The sequence below is a fragment of the Cuculus canorus genome, chromosome 1 (genome assembly GCF_017976375.1).
Source record: "Cuculus canorus isolate bCucCan1 chromosome 1, bCucCan1.pri, whole genome shotgun sequence".
Taxonomy (NCBI): Eukaryota; Metazoa; Chordata; class Aves; order Cuculiformes; family Cuculidae; genus Cuculus; species Cuculus canorus.
In genome coordinates, this window is record NC_071401.1 from 81,638,559 (window position 1) to 81,660,916 (window position 22,358).

The 22,358-nt window shown below is 41.0% G+C and overlaps 2 protein-coding genes across 4 annotated transcripts in view; both read right to left on the reverse strand.

The window, feature by feature from the left end:
* Positions 1–2,451: 2,451 nt before the first annotated feature.
* On the reverse strand, positions 2,452–15,270 carry EIF1AX (eukaryotic translation initiation factor 1A X-linked). Its single transcript, XM_054054188.1, has 7 exons — positions 15,094–15,270; positions 13,775–13,858; positions 11,133–11,236; positions 9,544–9,594; positions 8,279–8,360; positions 8,080–8,171; positions 2,452–5,941 (listed from the first exon to the last, which is right to left on the reverse strand). Exons 1-7 carry the CDS (start codon positions 15,107–15,109, stop codon positions 5,936–5,938), a joined length of 435 nt encoding a protein of 144 aa, XP_053910163.1. The 5' UTR covers positions 15,110–15,270; the 3' UTR covers positions 2,452–5,935.
* A 2,544-nt stretch (positions 15,271–17,814) lies between these two features.
* The window catches only part of RPS6KA3 (ribosomal protein S6 kinase A3), a 79,836-nt gene continuing 75,292 nt past the window's right edge, over positions 17,815–22,358 (reverse strand). For all 3 annotated transcript variants that reach the window (XM_054070924.1, XM_054070913.1, XM_054070933.1), the window contains exon 22: positions 17,815–21,922. In XM_054070924.1, coding sequence (XP_053926899.1) covers positions 21,800–21,922 — 123 coding nt within the window. In that variant the 3' untranslated portion in view covers positions 17,815–21,799. The remainder of the gene's footprint in view (positions 21,923–22,358) is intronic.

Here is a 22,358-nt window from a genome sequence, read left to right on the forward strand (position 1 = left end):
ATCTCTATATCTTCTGTCACACCCTACGCAGTTACTTAGTGCTGGCTACTTCTGCCATTTTCAGCCAAACTTGGGATCTAGCTGCATCTTTTTATGTGCTCAAGATGCAAGACTCCCTCTGGTCAGCCACCAGCTGCATCAGTTGATAATTAACATCCCAGACCTATTCCAAAGCACTGTGACAAGGCAAGCTGGGAGAGTTGCTGTCCATAGGTTCAGAAGTCAAGGTCTTCCACACCTTTGCAGGGCCTACGACTTCTCAGCAAGTCTCCGGGACTACAGCTTTAACTACTGTAGCTTCTGTAGACGTTTCCAGTTTCAGCCACAACTAGAGGAGATCTCTCCACTGGGTCAGGAAGCAACAGTAAAATTCTCCTCAGAAACCATGTTAATGCATCTTTCCTCATCCCCATCACTGTCAACTACAATTAATGTTAAACCTTGTAAGTCAGAAACTGTTTCCTCAAGCACTTTGCAGCACTTGGCTTTCCTCCCTAAGCACAGAGACTAAACACGGTAACTGCAGAGTCTCGTGTCGCTGTCTTGAGGATTGTCACAAATTCAAATCCTCCCTGACAGCAGGTACCACTGATGGTGAAACACATATAACCCATGGAGGTCTGGGTGTCCCATGGGAATCCTCCAGTATAACTACTGCTCTTTGTTGTATTTCCTGTAGATGCACGTGTTGCTGCCAAGTGACAGCCCTGCACCTCAGCCCATACTTACATGCTTGAATCACCTTGTTCTTCAGGAAGAAGGCAACCTACTTCAAAAAACTTTAAAAAAAAGTCTTAAGTATTTCTGCTGCTGGCATAATTATTGCAGCCTCTGGGTACCTCAGAGTCCCTGAAACCCAGTGATAGAAATTCTACTGTGAAGCTGAGGCAATCTGCTTGCCCTGATCTGCCAAGGTCAGTTTGGTTTTTTGCTTGTCTGCTCCCTCCAGAGGCCAAACACACAAAGGCATTTTGCTGATGATGTTCCTCAGTTGAGAATAAAATGAACTGAACCATTAAAGAAGAGTAGGGCTGAACAAGGAATGTAGATGCTAGTGACTGCAGAAGAGACTCGTACACCATCACAGCCTAGAGACACAAACACAAGCTACCCACTTTTACAACAGGAAAGAATAAGTGCCTGCAAAATACAGCAAGAGTACTTCAGAAGAGAATTTACTGTTTGGCAAGTGATGCAGTAATAGCCCCCTTAGCTGTTACCAAGTCTCTTTCAGTTTCTGATAAAGCCTTCCTTTTTTGAGCTGACAGGGTCGACATAGATAAAACTGTTGTGCAAGTGTCCTCTCTGTCTACAAACACATTACAAAAAAACACAAAAAGCTAACTCACAGGACAGACAACAAAGTCTCATCTATGTATTTATTTTTAAGTGTTTTTGTCCCACTAAGCAGCTGAAGGAAAGTCTGAAAACATAATTGATGTAATTAAAACATGTGGATCTCAAGTGTGGCCCAGGAGCAAACAAGAACTTGAAAGGAGAAACAAGACTTTTGATGCTTCCAGTGGTACCCTTATGCTAGTATCTGCTTCCTAGATGGAATTACTAGATGAAGGTATACCCTATTTTCAGCTTGCCTCTCTATTAGGTTGAGATTGTATTTTAAAATCACAAAATTGATCTTTAGCATTAAATTTGATATGCAAGACATAGCCCAAGCAACCCCAATTAATCACTACAAACTCTGACTCATGCTTGCTGTGATAAAAAAAACCAAAGGCATCCTTCCTGCTAACATCTTCTCCCTCCTTCTCCAGAGGGAAGGGCATAAATGGCATCAGAAATAAATTCTGAAGATTCACTGTTTTGTATCAAAATGAGAAATCATCACCAACAGCTACCTTCACAAAAGCCAGCAATGTGCTTCAAGTTTAAAGGGACGAGTAAAGCTGCACTGGGATTACTCTAAGATTATTTCAGACACTACTTCCCTCTTCCCACCCATGTTCCAAAAGGCTGCACTTATTTTAACTTTCAAATCCTCACCTCTACAGTGGTCAAACTGTAGAGGGACAGCATGGTGTCCACAAGCGAAAAGCTAGGCCTGAGTCCTCCTAGTGAACCACAATACAGGTACTCAGGTCCCATGATATTCATGTTCAAAACCAGTAAATAACTACAGCTTAGACTGAGGCTTGCTCAACAGCATGAACAGTCAACACCCCAACTCACCTTATCACCAGAGGCTCCTCCAGGAGCGGCAGCCCCAGCATTCGTTCACGACATAGACATGTCAAGAGTCCTACCTATTCATCATGAAGAACCTGATCAGGAGCACAGGCAGGTGCCACACCGAGCAAACCATCACACTCAGTCTTCAGCTCATTTTTATTCATAGACATCATTCATGTTACAGAGCAATCATTGCACCAGCCAAACCTCTACCACGCTGGATGCTGTACCCTAACTTAAGCATAAGCATGCGTGTATATATGGTGCCGTATATATATGTATGAAATGTATTATATAGACGTATATAGCACTAGCACACAGAAGCATGTACATGCATGCAAGCAGATACAGTGCAGAGATAAATGATATAACCTATCAGTACTAACAAGTAAATGGCACAGAGCTCAGCAATCACAGGTTACCGGCACCTCCAATGCTTGCATAAGGAGAGATGATGTTATAGTTTGGTTTTTTTTAATGACATCTTTTTTTTCAATTAGTGTGCCTGGACTATATCTGCAAAGGATCAGGGTAGAAAAGCATTAGGAGCATCCAACCAAATGCACAGCCCCGCCGTGCGCTGGCTTTGGGTGGGGCAGAGTTAATTTTCTTCATAGTAGATGTGTTTGGATGTGCTAGAAACAATGTTGATAATGCAGAGATGTTTTAGTTACTGCTGAGCAGTGGTTACACAGAGTCAAGGCTGTTTCTGCCTCTCCCATCACCCCACCAGTGAGGAAGCTGGGAGTGCACCAGAAACTGGGAGGGGACACAGCTGGGGATACAACCAACTGACCATACAGGTATCTCATACCATATGGATATTCCACACCATATGACATCATGCTCATTATATAGAACTGGGCGAAGGAGAAAGGGAGAGACATTTGGAGTGATGGCAGTTGTCTTACCAAGAAACCATTCTGCATGATGGAGCCCTGCTTTCCTGGAGACGGCCGAACACTTGTCTGCCAACGGGAAGTATTGAAGGAATTCCTTCTTTTGCTTTGCTTGCATGGGCATTTTTTGCTTCACCTATTAAACTGCTTTTATCTTAGACCACGAGTTTTCTCACTTTTACTCTTCTGACTTTCTCCATCCCACTAGGGGGTGTGAGCAAACAGCTGGGTAGTGCTTTGTTGCTGGCTAACCACAACACCCTATTATAAGGTGAAGAGACAAAGAATATTTGGAACAATGAACAAAAATAACATTTCAATGGTAAAAAGCAAGCAGCAGTTCCTGAAGTTAAACAAGAATTATTAAAATATTATCTAAGAAAATACCCTTAGAGATGAAGCACCTTTCATGGCTTTACAGTCTTTAATCTTGCAATCCTCTGCCTGGCAGCTGCTGTCCTACTGCTCTTTACACGGAGGCATTGAAAAGAGAGCTACTTCTGGAAGCTGTTCCCACCCCCAGAGAAAAAGAAAAGCAGGAAGGGACAATATAAAGCTGCCTGGATGGAGCTATGAAAGGAGCTCTAGCAGTGGACAGAGAAACAAGATAAGGAAATGTGTTCAAGGAAGGCAATGCAGCCAAGCGTGTAAGTAGAAACCAGAGTGTTTGGAGCCAGAGCATTAATAAGGGTATAACAGTTAAATAGGAAATTTCCTTACAAACTCTAGAGATCTCAGGCTGAGCCAGACAATTGCCCAGGAACAATAAAGACTGGAAGGAACCTAAGGGCAAACCATAACCAATTCTGCCAGGAACAGAGATTCACCTTTGTCCCACAGTTATAGTCTCAGTTATACTGGAGAACTCTGGTACACTGACATAAGCTCCTTAGAACCACAGTGTATTCCTTTGTATTTCTCCTTGCCGCTGACCCCACACTTCACATTCTCACCACACATACAAGACTGGGTTTGGCAAGTATAATTTCCATACTAACTGTCTTTTCAGTAAACATTCATCGTAATTTAATCATTAACCTTTCTGCTAGCACAACTGAAAAGAACAGATATGTTCTGCACTTGGACCTCAAGATCGGCTTTGAGAGCTCTTAAACATTTTCAGAGCTGCTCATAGTCTGCTTAACAATGTGAGGAAATGAACTAGGGAATGGTTTATAAACCTTGTTCTAAAATGACAGCATTTATTTTGCTTCACAGCTGGACTTTGTAGTCATACAAAGATATACTATCTTTCATATGCTTTAAGATCAGTGAAGTAAGAATGATGTATTGGTAGTATCTTTTCCCAATATTTAGCAAGTTTTTGCAACAAATATTTAAAACCCACGAAACATTTGGTAAACTTATTTAATACTACAAAACATTTGTTATCCCTGGAATGAGATACCAGATCCATGAGAGGAAAAGAAGTAAAAGAGAAGACAGTTTTGCAAAAGCTCTGAAAGTTCAAATCCAGCACAGAACTCTTTAAAAATCATGTAAATCAATGAGGCCACTCCATATTTAAAGCCATTTTGGTTTTATCTATTGGGGTAGTCACTTTACATCATACCAAAAAGACTGTATAACGAATACAAGTGTTTTTATGGCACAAAAGTTTTCCATTAACCTGCTTTCAAAGTTATTAAATACATAATTGAAGACAAAGAAACTAAGGTTACCACAATATAATATTTGCGTGATTATGTTAAGTCTTTATTCAGCTTCTTAAATGACTCTCCATTCTGAAGGTGGAGAAGAATCTTTCCATTACTTTGTTTCAGCAATTTATTCTGGAGGAAAGATTCTTTTCCTACGCTTGACACAAATTTATTTTCTCATTTATATTGTTCAAAGTCCATGTAAGCTTTAATGTTGTACCTTACAATTCAGGATTAAAATAAAACTCTACTCTTAACATAACTTTTTCTATAATGTAAAAATAGTCTACATGTTTAACATATCAAGAATGTTAAGCATTCATTTTGGGGGAAAACTATTTTATGTATTTTTCAGTACAAACCCAACTGTTAATGTTTTGTATTAATGTATCCCTGTTAAAGTTGGGTGCCACCCAGTGTTCACCTTCTGCCTACTGTACTTACAACACCGAAGAGCTACGCATATAAGACAGCTTTCGGCAACTGCAAATCTGAGATGCTGCTTAGTTTTTATCTTTACTTCTCCCCTACTCCTCCCCTGTGGTAAATTTACATCTTTGAAATAATGAGTGTTTTTAATTATCAAAATCAGTATAAAAATAGCAGCATGCTACTAGACACGAAAAGCAGATTCATCATGCATTATGAATTTAAATGCAGATTTCTGCCTTCCTTTTCTATTATCAAAATCTTTTTAAAGTTAACAACAAGGCAAGGGGTATAAGGACAGACACTGCATAGTATGATTTGATACTAATCTGAACTGGGTATTTGTATTTAATCAAAATCCATGATAATTACAGGGTAAACAGTTTTTATTTCGAAACACAAGTTTAACTGGAATTGTAGTGATGAAAGCAGAATAGGGAAAAATGCAGCCTTTTACAGCCCATATCACCGTGTCTCACTTACATCCAGAGGTAAAAGCTCTAATTGGTGAAGAGACAAAATATTTGTGGCATTTCATTGAACCTTTGCGTAATTCAGCATTATCCATTCCTAAAGAAATATAAATACTTTAAAACAAACATTGAAAATAAATCCTTTTGATGTAACAAACTACACTCTTTACCAAGAATTTTCAGTCTTCTTAAAAGAAAGGGACTTCACCCCAAAAATAATCGAAATATCAATGTAGAACAATCCTTGGAGGAAAAAAGTCGGAATGTAAACCTCTGTTCCAAATTAGATCTGAAAAGCAAAAACATCACATCATGTATTTAATTCATAGGCATTTTTCATCAAGCAATGTTGCCTTTAAGCTATTTTTACAGTTCAACAGGAGACTTCCTGAACTCAGTACAGTAATGTTTTTGCCTCAGCTCATATCCTGTTTTCTTAACATGTGAACAATTACTCTCCCTTATGTCCCCACCACTACTGTTATGATACTGTAGGTAGGCAGGTGAGCAATTCTGCTAATATAATTATATATAAGTATTACAGACAAACGAGCTCATGATTTTTCTCAGAAACAAAACAGAGTTTAAGGTTAACTCCTCTAAGTAGCGACTATCAAAATTAATTTAGTGGCAAAATGATTGGTTTTTAAATCATTTTTCTGACATAAACAACAAAGGAAAGACTCTACCGAGGCTTTCCCGTTAACTATGACCTTGAAAGCCACACATCATTCTGGGTAGACTAGAATGATCCTCAGAGAGGTTATGCACATTTTATGTCTTTTTCTTTCTTAAAGTATGATATTAATATATTATATTGCATATCTGACAGAAGCTTAAAAACAATCATAGCTGCTCACTTAAATCCATTATACCACACAAAGATCCATTATTTTGCAGATTTTATTATTTCAATACTCCTACACCTACTTATTACTTTGATGCCCTACAATAGCATCGTTATTAAAAGCATACAGTCCTAGAAAGTGCTTCTAGTCTCAGAAGCTAAAGCTTCAGCAAGCTCAACCACTGACTGGCCTAAAGTGCAATTTTCCAAAGTCTGAAGAAAAATTCATGAAGATTTTGATACTTTTAAAATATTTTATCTGATTCAGTATATTGAGAACCTCAAAGAAGTCAAAATAATGTAGGCTCTTCAAAAGAATCAGCTATAGTGCCAACTTGGACAGAGAGGGGACTAAAAAGATGAAGAATTAAAACATAATAATATACTTAGAACAGTCTATCCAATTAAATTAACTCACTGGCTCTGTAAGTTACTACTTATCCTCTTAGCCAGTTGACCCTGCACACATTCCTCTCTCCACTGCAAAATGAAGTGCATCATCTTAGAAAACATTTCACAGCAGATTCTACTTCTGCAATTTACTATAGAATTTGAACAATTTTACTACTACAATTTAAGAGTGTGCATGGTCAGTTACTAGGGCTTTAGTCATTAACACAACTGATTGTCATAATTTGTCAATTCAGGACTACAGATAACTTTAGTAACTACTGAGATACAGCTTTTTATGATTTTTATGTTAACAAAAAAGGAGACTTAACATCTTTGTTAACCACAAATCCCTCAATTATTTCTGTAGTTATTACTGCACACTGAGATTGTTAAAATTACAGAGGAATCAGAATGGTGAAATGCACATGTGTTTATGCAATCTGCCAAAACACCTACACAACCTGTGACCTGTTCCAGCAGTTGGTGTCCACTGTTGTTTGCATCAGCAGTTTATGGCTCACCCTTCCTCGACTGAAACGGTCACAGCGGCCCTACACGGCACAGGGACCCACTAATCTTTGTGCCTGCTTCCTGAAAGCTCTTTCTAGCCTGCTGTGCAGGGAACGCAAGGAAATCCTACTACTCTGCTAAACCTTCCTGTATCATTTATTTTGCTTTCTACCATGAGCGTGTTGTAAAAAGCTTATGCTTCAGAGAGCAGTACTGAGGGCTATATTGTTCCTTCAATATGAACATACCCAGATACATCTGCGTATGCGGTCGACTCATGCAACTGTAACTCCCCGCAAACAGAGACAAACACATATATGTACACATACACAATCATTTGAATGGATGCTGCTACAGAATTCTAGGTCTTTGCAGTCAAATGACTTTTGATTTTCTTTTAGGCACCTTAAGGGTAATGAGAAGACTGATCTCATGTACGTTTTAATAGTATGACACTAGGCTGTTTAGAGGTCAATTAGAAAATAATTGTAGGACAGAAGAGAAAACAGAAAGGTGGCATGCATACATCCACATCACTTTCTGAATCAGTCTCCGAGAAGGTGAGCTATCCTGAACATCGATGTATTATTTTACTTGCTCTAAAACAAGCAAAGACAGCTTATTGCCAAAGATGACAGTTTCAAGCATATGATACAAAATATACGTTTACTACTTACGTCATCAATATCTTCATCATCATCTCCAATATCATCAAACTGGATTTCATCATCATCTCCAGGACCAAATGTGTCTGTTTCATTGATTTTAGCTAAAAAGGAATTCAGTGAAGTTAAGAAGTGCACTCACACCAAGTCAAGACAGATTGAATATTCTTGTCCAATAGAAATTTCCGATTTGAAGCGAAGAGATTCTTACCATGTTCTGGAAGCTCCCCATAAGCTTTCAGACTTCTGGCTTCATCTGCATTGTACTTTAGAATAACATCAGCCTTGTTATCCTAAATAAGAATTGATGAGAATTTATTAGTTATCTATGAAGAAAAAAAACCTCTCTATTCACCTTAGCAGGCAAGTAACACCGATTTCATTTATGGAAGATTAACATCTATATTATTTACAAAAGAATATCTTGTTCCTCCTTCTCTTCCAGTTCCTTTGAATGTGAAGTAAAAAAATGTTCATTGGTAAGATATCTTCCTTTCTTCTAGGCGATAACTTAATTTTCTGCTAATATAAGTAATCTGAGAAGTTCAGTTTCATGCCTTTGAAACTAATCTTTCTTCAATGAACACATATAGTGAGGTGTTTGGTGGTCAGAAAGTGTCAAAACTGCCTAATTTTCAGTAGTTTACTATATATAGTAAATGACAGTATCTTAAGTGTTTTACAATGCTAATGTAATGTTTCAGAAGCAGAATCTATCTCGAAACAACTGATAACCCAACACTAACATTCATGAAAAGACATTTACTTAAAGAAAATGTGAAAACTTTTTCCCATTAAACTCTGCATTAGGTAAAATTATGCTACTCCATTTCTGGAAATTTTAAGGAGAAACTGATCACTGATGAGCTGGCTTCTTAAGCCTAAACATCAAGGCTCCAAAATACTGATTCCCCAAAATTCTGATTATCACAATAAAATGTTTGGTGCCTGGCTCAACCTCCCTTGTATCACAGGATCCAAGCATCAAACAGCTATGCCTGGAAAAAAATGGTCAGGTGTGATGTCAATAAGCACCTTCACTAACATAGTCTCAGGATGCAATTTAGAAGAACTAGTTCATCCAGGATTTGTCATCTACTCATGACAATCCTTCTGTAATACAAGGAAACTAAAAGTCATGATTTAGCAGAACTAAATATGAAGTCAAAGAAAGTTAGATGGCTCACACCCATACTGTAAGGGTGACGAGGTGCTGGCACAGGTTGCTCAAAGAAGTCGTAAATGCCCCTTTCCTGGAGGTGTTCAAGGCCAGGCTGGATGAGGCTTTGCACAACCTGAGCCAGTGGAAGGTGTCCTTGCCCACTGCAGGGCAGTTGGAACTGGATGATCTTTTAAGTCCCTTCTAACCCAAACCATTCTGATTCTATGAATTTCTCACGATATCTACTGCAATTTATCATTAAATAGAGAGGTTTGTAAGATATTCTTCATTGGCAAATTACTCTGAATTTTTACCTGGTAGTCTCTTAAGCCGACCAATATAATATCAGATGTATTTATCCAAACCTGAAACAGAAAAACATACGTTATATTGCAGGAATTCAATTTTTGTTACATAACACGAGTCAAACAGCCCATTTAGGTTTAACGAGAAACATTTCACGAGAGCCACCATTTTCACTTCCTAACCAGTAAACAGGAAATACCCAATTTCATATTTTAAGAGCAAAATCAAGGTCATAAATACTCATAGATAATATTATTTCACAAGTTACAGAGCTATTGCTAAAGGTAAATCAAACTTCTTTGAAGAGCTATAGCAAGCAAGGTGGTTACCAAGTCATAACTTGAAAACAGAAGAAATGCATCAATCCACCACTCTGAACAGAGCTCCAGAAGGGCAAAAATGAAACAAAAACCTAATGAAGGTTGCTGATGGACAAGCACAGTGAAGAACACAAGAAAACAAATGGAGCTATTTCTAGTAACTGACTATGCAATCAGACAAACCAAAGCCAGCAGCCTGCAAAACAAGACATGCTAATTAAAATGCGCAAGATAGTTCTCTCCCATAACAGCTTGATTTTCTGGAGATGAAATATATTTCAGTTGAGATTTCCTTTCTTTCAGACATGAGAAAGAGATAAGTGATGCTTTCTGTAGCAAGAAATTAATTCTGCAGCACCTAGCATTCATTCCTCTCTATATGTTCTCCATTTACCCTCAACAGTTTATTGCAGCTAGCAGGACTCACACTGATACCAAGATATGTGCATTCACTGGTGATCAAATCCAGACAGGTGGAACAATCCAGAATGAACACAGTGAACATCTGTTCTTATTGGGAACAGACTATCTATTAAGAATCCAAACACGTAGAACTGACTTCCCTTAAGGTAGAATGACTTTTGCAGATCAGCTTTGCCCAAAAGTATTTTAGGAACTGATGAAGAAGAAAACAAAATGATGGCATCTGAGGTACTTGCAGGAAGTCATAAAGAAACCTTCCAAAGCCACACTTAAACTACTTTCAGATAGGTCACCCAGTAATAAGATGGCAATTATGCAGTTGCTCCCCAGTTTGGTATCAAACCCCGATTATTATTGGTTTTGGGAAACAGCATACCTAAATGGTGGCTTTGGACAACTCTCTTGCACCTTTATTTCCTATGCTAGGTGTCAGTCTTCATGTTCTGTAACAGAAGTTCTTCTGCTAAGGTAAGTACTGCTCTAGTCTCAGATAAAACACAGAAATAGTTATCAAGCTCTCCATCTGCAGTTAGAGAGCTTTTTTAATATTTCATATACATATACATTTCTAGAATATGAAAAAACAGGATTTCATAAGCAGCCAAAAAAATCTTCCCTGAAATACAGACATCCAAAAGCAGCCTTTCAATTACAAGTATCACTCAAAAGTCAACAACTGCCTATATTTGTTCCGGCAAGACAAACAGAAGAACAAACAAGTTTGCTAACAAAATATTTTAAGGTATTAAGTACAGTATAAACATTAACTTTTGTAACAAGCTACGCATGTACATTTTCACAATTATGCATCACACATATTGCTACTGTTCTCCACTGCAATGCCTTAGAATTACCTTTTTTCTTAGTTTCCCTCTAATATGACATAACCTCTTCACACCGTCAAAACATAACGCCTCCAGTCTGCCATTGCCTAGCATCTTGATCACCTGGGCGTATTCTGAAAGAGATAGTAACACAGAGCAGAGCTGCTCAACAAATACAGCTTCATAAAACAATCAATAACTTCCGTCACTGTAACCAAAATTTGCTGTTAGCGTTTTGTCAAAGGTGAACAGCTAAGAGGAGCTTTGATCAGCCATGCAGGCTGCTGAATGTATCAGTTTTTGTAAGGTTGTTGATGTTAACATTTTCAAACATCCTCATTCTTGGTTGTATCCATGCTTTTGTTTCTGCTGAAATGCTTACGGCACATAATTTTTAGAGCTATCAAGTCACACTCAGAGTTTGAAAGCTAATGACAGCATCACAACGCCTGTCCTGATGGAAAAAATCTCATGTGATCATTGAGGGAAGGGGAGAAATCTGCACATCCCATATACCCCATGGATACTCTGAATCCCTTCTGCAGGAAAAAAATGCTGTTCTTGAAAGGGCAAGTTCTGCTGTTGTCAGAAACTGAAAGACAAGTAACAGGATTCAGTTAAAAACTATGATGCTTCTCTTCAACACCCCCCCATCAATCTCTCACCTCGTATTTAATCTCCTTCCCCCACTGAGTTCCAGAAATCACTACTGAAACACTTCACACCCACTTATTGAAGTTTGCACCACAATGCCTTACCATTTCACTAAAAAGAATAAAGATTGTAAAAATTATAACACTGCCTGACCACCCATTCTCACCGGGAAAAAACTTTTTCTCCATTAGCTGCAGCTGTATTTCAATATTCTAAAATCTTTCCGTAGCACAAGCTAGATAGTCAAACAGACCACATGAGAACATTAATAACTGAGAATAATGTTTCACTGCTGCTCATGGCTTGGATGGGCATACTCTCCACTGGGTAAAAACTGTCTCGATGGCTGAACCCACAGAACCATGGCAAATGGAGTTAAATCCTGTTGGTGGCCGGTCACAAGTTGTGTTCCCCAGGGTTCAGTATTTGGGCCAGTTCTATTTCATACCTTCATCAATGATCTTGATGAGGGCATCGAGTGCTCCCTCAGTAAGTTTGCAGGTGACGCTCAGTTGTGCAGGAGGGTCGATCTGCTGAAGGGCAGGAAGGCTCTACAGAGGGACCTAGACAGGCTGGATTGATAGGCTACGGCCAATGTGCAAGGTCCTGCACTTGGGTCACAGTAACCCCATACAACACTACAGGCCTGGAGAAGACTAGCAGGAAAGCTGCCTGGCAGAACAAGAATTGGGGGTGACTGTCAACAGACAGCTGAATGTGAGCCAGCAGTGTGCCCAGGTGCGCAAGGCATCCTGGCTTGTATCAGAAATGGTGTGGCCTGCAGGAGCAGGGAAGTGATTGTGCCCCTGTTCTCAGGATTGGTGAGGCTACACCTCAAATACTGCGTTTAGTTTTGGGTCTCTCATGACAGGAAGAGCATTGAGGTGCTGGAGTGTGTCCAGAGGAGGGCAAAGAAGCTGGTGAAGGCTCTGGAGCACAAGTCTTACGACGGAACTCGGATTGTTTAGTCTGGAGAAAAGAAGGCTCCACTCTTCACAACTACCTGAAAAGAGGCTGCAGCGAGGTGTTGTTCTCTTCTCCCAAGTAACAAGTGATAAGAGAAGAGGAAACAGCCTCAAGTTGCACAAGGAGAAGTTTAGACTGGATATTAGGAAAAATATCTTCACTGAAAGGTTTGTCAAGCACTGGAACAGGCTACCAGGGAAGAGGTGGAGTCACCCTCCCTGGACGTATTAAACAAAAATGGCCACCTCTTTTATAGAGATTTAAGTCAGTACTTTTCCTGTATTTCTAACAAAGCCACTGATTAACTGGTCAGTAAGCAAGCACTCGCGTATATGTGAGCAACCACAAGAGTCTGACACACAAGACGAGGTAAGCCAAAAGACAAGTGAGCTCACTGTCCCCAAAAGGCAATGGAGAGGGGAATCCTAGTCATCGCCCTCCAGCTGAACACTGCTGTGGCTTCCTTTACCTGACAACATTCAAGTAAAGACCTTATCTATTGTTCCCATTTTAGTAATTGTCAGACATCCCAACCCACAAGCCAACTGAACCAAGCCATCAGGGAACCGCGGAAGAACATTGAAATATATTGTTCTGCCAGGTCAGTGACTTCAGAGAGCTCATCAAAGGATCCAAGAAATGTTACAGTTGGTATAAAAAGAAAGCAGGACTGGGCATCTAAGAGACAACAAACAACTACTGGCAACACTGAACTACATCAGCTTACAGACCCTTACATAGAGGAGATGGAGGGATTTCTAGGGAATGGTTACACACACGCTGTATTACACACCACGTCACAAAAGGATCAAGGAGCAGCAGGCTTCATTCTTAAGGGGTGATGCTATTTCAAAATTTCCCTTTTCCTAATGTCTTCCTCCTACACTCTAAGTGTCAGTTAGTATCCAAATACAACCTCAATAAGAATACCTGTCTTTACTCCACAGTAACTTTGTACTTCTCCAGATATTTGTGTATCAACTTCCAATGCACGCCACTTACAATAACTGACTGAAAACAATGGCACTGCCATACTATAGTTAAAAACTCACCTTGCCCGTCTTCCTTAAAGACCAGTTCTCTTTTTTCCGATTCATTCTCATTCTTACCTCGTCGTCTGTTTTTACCTCCTTTACCTAAATTAAAAGGAGAGAGGGGTAAAGCATATGTTACTCTCTCTGAATACAGTGAACAAAATAATCACACTTCCACGGATTTTTGTGCTTGTTGTCAGATGGCTGTTTTGAGTATCTTATCTAAATGCAGATTTCTTTGCTTGCTTTAAATATTTTTAGCACAAGATTTTTAACTGAGTAGAATCACAGAACACTTCAAGTTGGAAGGCACCTTAAAGATCACCAAGTTCCAACCCTCCTGTGATGGACAGGGACATGTCCCACTAGATCAGGCTGCGCAAGGCCCATCCAACCTGGCCTCAAACACAATGACTTCAAGATTAGAGCCTCCACTATGTAACACATCCTGGTTGCTCTGGAGTGGCTTTAAAGTGGAAGGGGAAAGATTCAGACTAGACATAAGGAAGAAATTCTTCACGATGAGGGTGGTGAGGCACTGGCACAGGTTGCCCAGGGAGGTTGTGGCTGCCCCATCCCTGGAGGTGTTCAAGGCCAGGTTGGACGGGGCCTTGGGCAGCCTGATCCAGTGGGAGGTGTCCCTGCCCACGGCAAGGGGGTGGAACTGGATGGTCTTTAAGGTCCTTTCCAACCCAAACCATTAAGTGCTTCTATGACAGCAGCCCTCCACAAGGATTTGCACAATGCCATTTTCAGCTTTTGTGACCACTGCTACCAAATTCCTCATGGATAATGGTGGGATAACCACGGAGGAGGAGAATATCAGCTTGTGGGAACGGTGGGATAAGCATGGAGGAGAATAACAGCTTGGGGGTCAGGGTAGCGCTGAAATCCCTGAAACCCTCACGCTGCAGGCGAATCTGCCCTTTTTAAATGGCACACACGTGGCCACGGGATGAAGACGCCGAAGCGCAGCTCCCACTCCACTCCCGCCCCTTACGGAGCTGTCGCTCGCTCCGTCCCTCCCTCTCGTTTCTTCCTTCCCTGTCAGCGGCGGGGCGGGGGCACAGGAGGACCCAGGGGCCGCTCCCCCCACCCACCCCGGTCCCGGGGCCGCCGAGGCCGAGGCCGGGCCGCGCGCCGCCCGGAAGCGCCGGGAGCGGCGCGGGGGCACCGGGGCGCGCGCTCGGGCGTGGGGGAGGCGGTGCCCACGTGAGCGGCGGCGGCTCGCGCGGTGTGGCGGCGCGCGCGGAGGGGCAGCCCAGGCCCAGCCGCCCCCCCCCCGCGCCTCAACACTTCCCACAGCGCGGCCCGGGCGGCGCCGGAGGGAGCCTCACCTTTATTCTTGGGCATGGCGCCGCCGAGGGGCTGCGGGAAAGGGCGGCGGTGGAGGCTTCAGGCGGTTTCCGAGAGGAGGAGGAGGAGGAGAAGGAGGCGGCGGGTGGGATCCAAGCGGCGGGGCCGGGGCTGCGGGCGGACTCGTGCGTTCCGGGCGCTGGCAACGCTCGAGGGGCGCGAGCGCCCCCTGGCGCGCGGGCGGGCTCAGCGTCCCCGCGCGGCCCCGGCAGCCATTGGGCGTCGCGATGGGTGGGGCCGGGAGGGGTGCGGCGGGGAGTGCGTGGGGCGGCTCTGCGGGGGTGAGGGTGGGTTGGAGTGGAAGGACCTTAAAGGTCATCCAGTTCCAACCCCTTGCCATGGGCAGGGACACCTCCCACTGGATCAGGCTGCTCAAGGCACCATTCAACCTGGCCTTGAGCACCTCCAGGGATGGGGCAGCCACAGCTTCCCTGGGCAACCTGTGCCAGTGCTTCACCAGTCTTGTAGTGAAGAAATTCTTCCTTATGTCCAGTCTAAATCCGCCCCTCTCCAGTTTATACCCATTCCCCCTTGTCCTATCACCACAAGCCTTTGTAAACAGTCCCTCCCCAGTTTTCTTGTAGCCCCTTCAGGTACTGGAAGGTCTCTATAAGATCTCCTCTGAGCCTTCTCCAGGCTGAACAACCCCAACTCTCTCAGCCTGTCCTCGTTATGGGAGGTGCTCCAGTCCTCTGATCATCTTTGTAGCCCTCCTCTGGACCCGTTCCAACAGTTCCGTCATCTTCTTATGCTGAGGATTCCAGAGCTGGACACAGTACTCCAGATGAGGTCTCACAAGAGAGGAATAGAGGGGCAGAATCCCCTCCCTCGCCCTGCTGGCCAGGTGTTTTTTGATGTAGCCCAGGATACAGTTGGCCTTCAGGTGTGGCAACTGCACCACTCAGCTCGGTGTCATCTGCAAACTTGCTGAGGGTGCACTCAATCTCACTGTCAATATCATTGATGAACATTAAACAGCACTGGTCCTGGTATGGACCCCTGAGGGACACCACTTGTAACGGATCTCCATCTGGACATTGAGTTGTTGACCGCTACTCTCTGCATATGATCATCCAACCACTTTCTTATTCACTGGACAGTCTACGTATCAAATCCATATCTCTCCAATTTAGAGAGATCGATGTTGTGGGGGACCATGTCAAAGGCTTTACAGAAGTCCAGATAAATCACATCCGTGATAGGACTAGGGGCAGTGGGTATAAAGTGGAGAGGGACAGATTTAGACTAGATGTAAAGAAGAATTTTTCACTATGAGAGTGGTGAGACCCTGACACAGGTTGCCCAGGGAAGCTGTGGCTGCCCCATCCCTGGAGGTGTTCAAGGCCAGGTTGGATGGGGCCTCGGGCAGTGTGGTCTACTGGGAGGTGTCCCTGCCCGTGGCAGGGGGTTAGGGGCTGAATGATCTTTAGGATCTCTTCCAACCCAAACCATTCTAAAATTCTATAAACCCACATGAAGCCATGTGAGGTTCCAGGGAAGGTGTGGAATGGGGGTCATGTCATCCCCTGCCTGCAGCCACCGCGCTCTTACTGCTCCCCATGGCAGGCATGGGGCCCTGAATTGGCTTTTCAGGAACAGCAGCTCATGGGAACTGCAAGGAGCTTTGGTGGTGGACTTTAAGGGGCAGGCGGAGGTCTTGCCCCTCCACCGAGAGAAGTATGAAGCACCCACCCACCAAGCCTGGGGGACCTCACGGTGCTTGGGAGAAAAGGCGTTGTTAGGAACATGAACAATAAATGGTTGCAAACGGGAGGGAATTAGTGTGGGAAAGGTTGAAGTAAGGCAAAATAGCATCATTGGGATCCCAGGTTATATCGCCTCCCTTTTTCTTCCTTTCGAGACCCTTTCAAGGCTTAGAAATTCTCCATATTACTCTAAAAATCAATTTTAAAATGGCTTTAGGCAGGCAGGATAAAGCCTCCTGTGGGCACAGGGCTCGGATCCAAGGGGTGAATTTCACTTGGGAGATAATGCTGCCCTCTCTCCTCACTCTTGCTTCTTGTGCCAGTTATAAACCTCTTTTCATGTCCTCTTATATCTTTCTTTTGGTACACATAGCAAATGCTGTAGGTACATTCCTCATATATTCTCTATCAGAATTACTGTAATTTTATGTAGACTATGCAAAATTCAACATCTTCCATCTTTTCCAGGTTGTGAGGCTAAAAAGAACTACCATTGTAAGCTTCCAAGTTGCATGAGCTGCTGAAACACGTGGGCATGTTTTATGGAGTATTTAAAATATTTTAAAAATGAGACTATATGCATAAAGGTTCATTAATTACAAATACGCCTGTAATTTCAATGTCTAGAGCAATGCAGGCACTGTAAGTATTATTTAGCAGCCTCCCTTTAAGCTGTACTTCACAGTCGACTGGAGTCTTTACAGAGTATTAAAATACAATATTCTAGCACTTTGGTCTTGTGTCATATATTGGATCTGTTGCATCCACTGAATACAAATGCTTTTTCTCTGGCTCCCTGTTTACATTACAGTCAGTGATCTGAGTAAATATGCTGTAATAAAGTGACATTTTAACCCAAAAAGACTTGCTTATTAAAAACTCTGATTGGAAATGTGCACTTGGCGTGCTGTAGACAGTTCACTGTCAGTGATGAGCAAACAACTTTTTTAAAAGGGCATAACAAATGATTGACCAAACCACTTTTTTTAACATGTTTGAAAGTTTATTCATAGTAGAAATTTCAATTTCTTTTGAAGACTACAAAACCTGCCATTAGACAGGAGTACAAGCAATGATATCTTTCCAGAACTGTTCATAGTTACATCTGGAGCAGTTCTAATTACACATTAATAGCATGATTGAAACATTTCCTAGATCAGACTCTGAATAAAACAATCATTTAAAGTATTCAGTACAATATTTTTACTAGCATTTCAGTTCTATGACAGCAGTGCCAAGCATCTAACAGATGCTATTGTAATGGTCTAGAACAAGGTACAATACCACTGATTTCCTGGAACAGTACCTTAGACTCACTTACATGCCATGCTGAGAAAACTAGTATAAAGTATGATTGTATAGAATTGTAGAAAAATATTTTATCTGTGATTTTGTCATTTTTTAAAAACATTTTAAGTAGACTCCCCCCCCCCCCAGGTTGCAAAATAATTACATCCCTCATAAGTACATCTTCCCTTTGATTAGGTCAAGAGTATCAAGATAAAGCTAATCATTTACATCATTTTCATAAGTGAAAATTCATCTATTAACCATTGCTGCCTAGTAAGGACCAGCGTCCTTTGAATCCTTTCCTTCCAATAATAGAAAAGCACAGCTTTAGTTGGTACACCACATTTACAAAAGCAAAACACACACACAAAAAATTCCCAGACACGTAAATCTATTTTCTTATGCCCTTGTCTCGTTAAAAAAAAAAGTTTTAAATATTCTCTTGAAAAACTTCTTATAAGTTTCATTCAACATTATAGTGATTATGAATAAAGAACTTTGCCCTTATGGGATATAGATCGTATTTATTGAGTATTGCAACTATGCTTTTCCTTCTGTTCTCTCATGGTCTCAAGCACAGTAAGTGGTAATTTCATACTGAACCACCCCCATCACTGCCTACATAGAGAAAATCGGTGTCTGCAGTTCCCTTTTTATCCTTCCTGACTGTGTAGGCTAGAGTCACTCACTCTGCCAAGCAGTGGTCCAGCAATGAATTTACACAGAGTGTTGTATATACTTGCATTCTAACAGAAAGGTGCTGGCATTCACTGAAGCACTGTGTGGGTTTCTTTACAACTTCCAACAACTGCAGCTACAAAACCATAAAAATAAATGTGGAAGTTGTGAACATGGATCCAAAACAGGAGGTAAAGTATATAAACCCATGTAAGTCTAGCCTGTAAAATATACCTCCTGCATTGACAGGCCCTTTATGTCTTGATTTAGAAAGTAAGTTTAAAATATAGTGTATCTGTACAACACATTTGAGTTAGCATGTACTAAATTGCTGCTTTATTAGCATTTAAAATGTTCATCCTGTGCTGCTATATACATGACACAGTCGCAACACCTGTAAAGTCTAGACTAAATGAACAACTTACTTGAGAAGCCAAATACATAAAATGTGGGAGTCAACTTTGCTTCACTATTTGGCCAAGGACCAGTGAGATTGAGGGCCACCAAACATGACCAAAATAAAGTTACAGAAAGTACTTTTCTATTATTTTAACAGAGATATTGCCAATAGTGAAGCAGCTCAATACTACTACTTTTTGGTCTGTTCTTTGCCAGGTACCTCTATATACACACACAGAAAACACAAAACTCTTTCCTGAACCGAAATGCTCTTATTGACACATGAGCAAATACTGTCATCCCTTCATTTCAACAGGATGAGTTTTATATCGTTTGTTGACTAGATGTGATGATCTTCAGAAAAACACATTTAAAAGCCACTCCAGCAGGCATGGTTTCTAGATTTTGCTGAGCCCAACTTGCGACTGCTCACAGAGCTGAAGATATGTTTTCTGAAATGTAATGTTCTACTAAATTCTTTTGGAACTGCAGATTGTCAAAAAAAAAAAAATAGGCCTTTTTCTGCCTCTAGTTAATCGTATTTCTTGAAGGAAGGGTAGATGCATCTGTCTGTAGAGCTAAAGTGAACTTCAATGCTAGAGCACCAAGGAAAAATGCTAATTTCTTAGAAGAGCCATGTGCTTAAATTTCTGAGATCTATGGTGATGTTAGAAGTGTTGTTCGTAAAACTAATTCCTTAACAAAGATATGATGGATTAAATATTCAAGAGAATTTTAAGGGCAATAACAGTGGGATCTTTTGCAAGTCTAATGAAGGAAGCTTCCTCATGGAACATAAAAACTTGTGGCAGAAGGAACACACTCCCATTCGTTTAGAGCACATCTGTAGGGTCATAAAGATGATTCTCCCTTTCAACAAACCTCTGATGATTTCACGAAAACTAGCAAATTAATCTCCATAAAAGAAATTTAATACCACTAAACCATGAAAATATCTTTTTATGCAAGAGACAAAATTGCACCTTTTAGTTTTTAAATTGTATTGTTCACACAGAGCTGCTCACCCAGATCCATAGTTATTAAAGCTTGAATTCCCAACAGTTCACTTTCATATCTGGAATGAGTTGATGTAGCATACCATTTTGGTGGAGTGGGACACACTCATCGAATTCAGTCACATTCCAGTGCACCTTCTCATGTGGGCAATTTGGTCTTTCAAGACTAGCCATCAAGATGTGCCTTTAATTACTTAAGACACTGAGACGCCAGGGTTATTACAAGTTTATATTAGTATTTAAAAAGTATCTTTCACCCTCATTACAAACATGCTTCCATCCAGGGAAAAGTAAGAATGTTCACTCTGAACAGCTTTGTTTACCTGACTGGGAATATGCTATTTTCATGGTAAATTATGACCCTTTTTGAACTCCCAGATAGATCTAGATGACTCTCCTCTCATTTCACGTTGGCTATCCATTAAAATTTTCAGGAAATAACTGACAGAATATCAAATTCATCAGCTTTGCAAATGCAATCAGTACTTTTTTCAGGCTTCTGCTTATTAGTGGATAATATGTTCTGCTTTATCTTCAATGCTACCTTTCTTCTTTATAATGCCAACATTCACTGAACAAATCCTTTGCAGCTTAATCAAAAGTCACAGAATAGAGATAAAATATTAACAATGGATTATAAGAATAAACAATATAGAAATGTCCTCTATCAGAAAGTGTTTAGCAATGATTCCTGAGTCCAGAGATTAGATGGGAGAGAAAAAAAGGGATGGAGGGGGAACAAAAGACAAGAGTGAGATATGGAGCAAGTTATCTTTTCTCTGGGTTATATTACCTATTGTATATATATAGTATGGTGAGAGATCCACTGTTTAAGTTTCGAATACTATAAACAGTATCCTGATTTTCATAACATGACATGCAGCATCAAAAACATGGAAATGTAGAAAAGACAAAGGCAAGGAGAAATACATATTCATAGTATTACATTCAATAGCTGTTTAACAGTCAGGCTTCTTTTAGAGCTGTCCAACGATACTGATTAAATCCAGGTGAACTGTTTAATCAGACTTAATAGTCATAATGATTAACAATATCTAAGTAAAACAAGGCATGTATACATTAAAGAAACAGCACGGAAATGTGTACTGCTTGTGACCTGTTTACAAAAACATACAAAATGTTGGATGGCACAAAGTATATAGTGCTAATATAAACAGATTGTTTAAGCTAAGTGCTTAACATAAACCGTCCATCTCTACCTGTAACGAAGAACATTGTAGGGGACAAAAAATATTCCTTATAAAAATAATGCTATGTGGTGCAGAGTGCTTTATTCAGTGTATATTTTGACAGAGGTGGCATTCATAATTCTTCAGGTTTATTCAATCGTGAACATTATCGTTTTCATTTTGTTTCCACTTGTCACTCCATTTGAAGCTCCAGTAAGATCAGTAACTTGCCATCAACAGTTTAAAGCGAGAATAGATGAAAGCAGTAGCAGCAGCAGGAGCAGCAGCATTATAGGTACCAGCTGGGACAGAGTGTGCTTGCAGGTATCTGTCAGATATGTGCTACCTGTCGCCATAATTTGTGCTATCATCTTATGCCATGGTACCAAATATCTGGTTGAGGTCACTTCACAGGGCTGTTGAGGTAATTTTTTTTATACCTCTCCTCTGAGCAAGAGTAGAACGGCCGACTGGCTCCAAAACCGGTGACTGATTACGGTTCAAAGCAGAGTAAGTTGCTGCCATTGCACCCTGTGGGGCAGAGGGGAAAAACACGTTATGACTGACACACACGCTAGAGAACACAGTGCTGAGTATCAGAAATTCTGCACAAGTTTTAACTTCCAGTCTACTTTCAAGTACAAAACAGAAACATACCACTGCATTACTCAACTACTGACGGTGTTTGGAGTGAATGTTTTTTTAGGGTATAAATAGTTTTCAGGTCAATCCAAACCAATTTTACCTGGCTTAAAAAAAACTAAACCCAGATTGCTAATTTAAGTTCTCCATGCTTTGTGAAATAGCTGGGGAATGACACTCCATCGGTGGGCTGTCTCAGCTTATGGGTTATACAACCATTTCAGTTTTCGACAGAATATTTTAAAATCGCCCACACTATTCAGCACATGAATTTTTTTTTTTTTTTAAAAGATGTTAGAAAGTTGAGAGACGTGGGATTGGAACT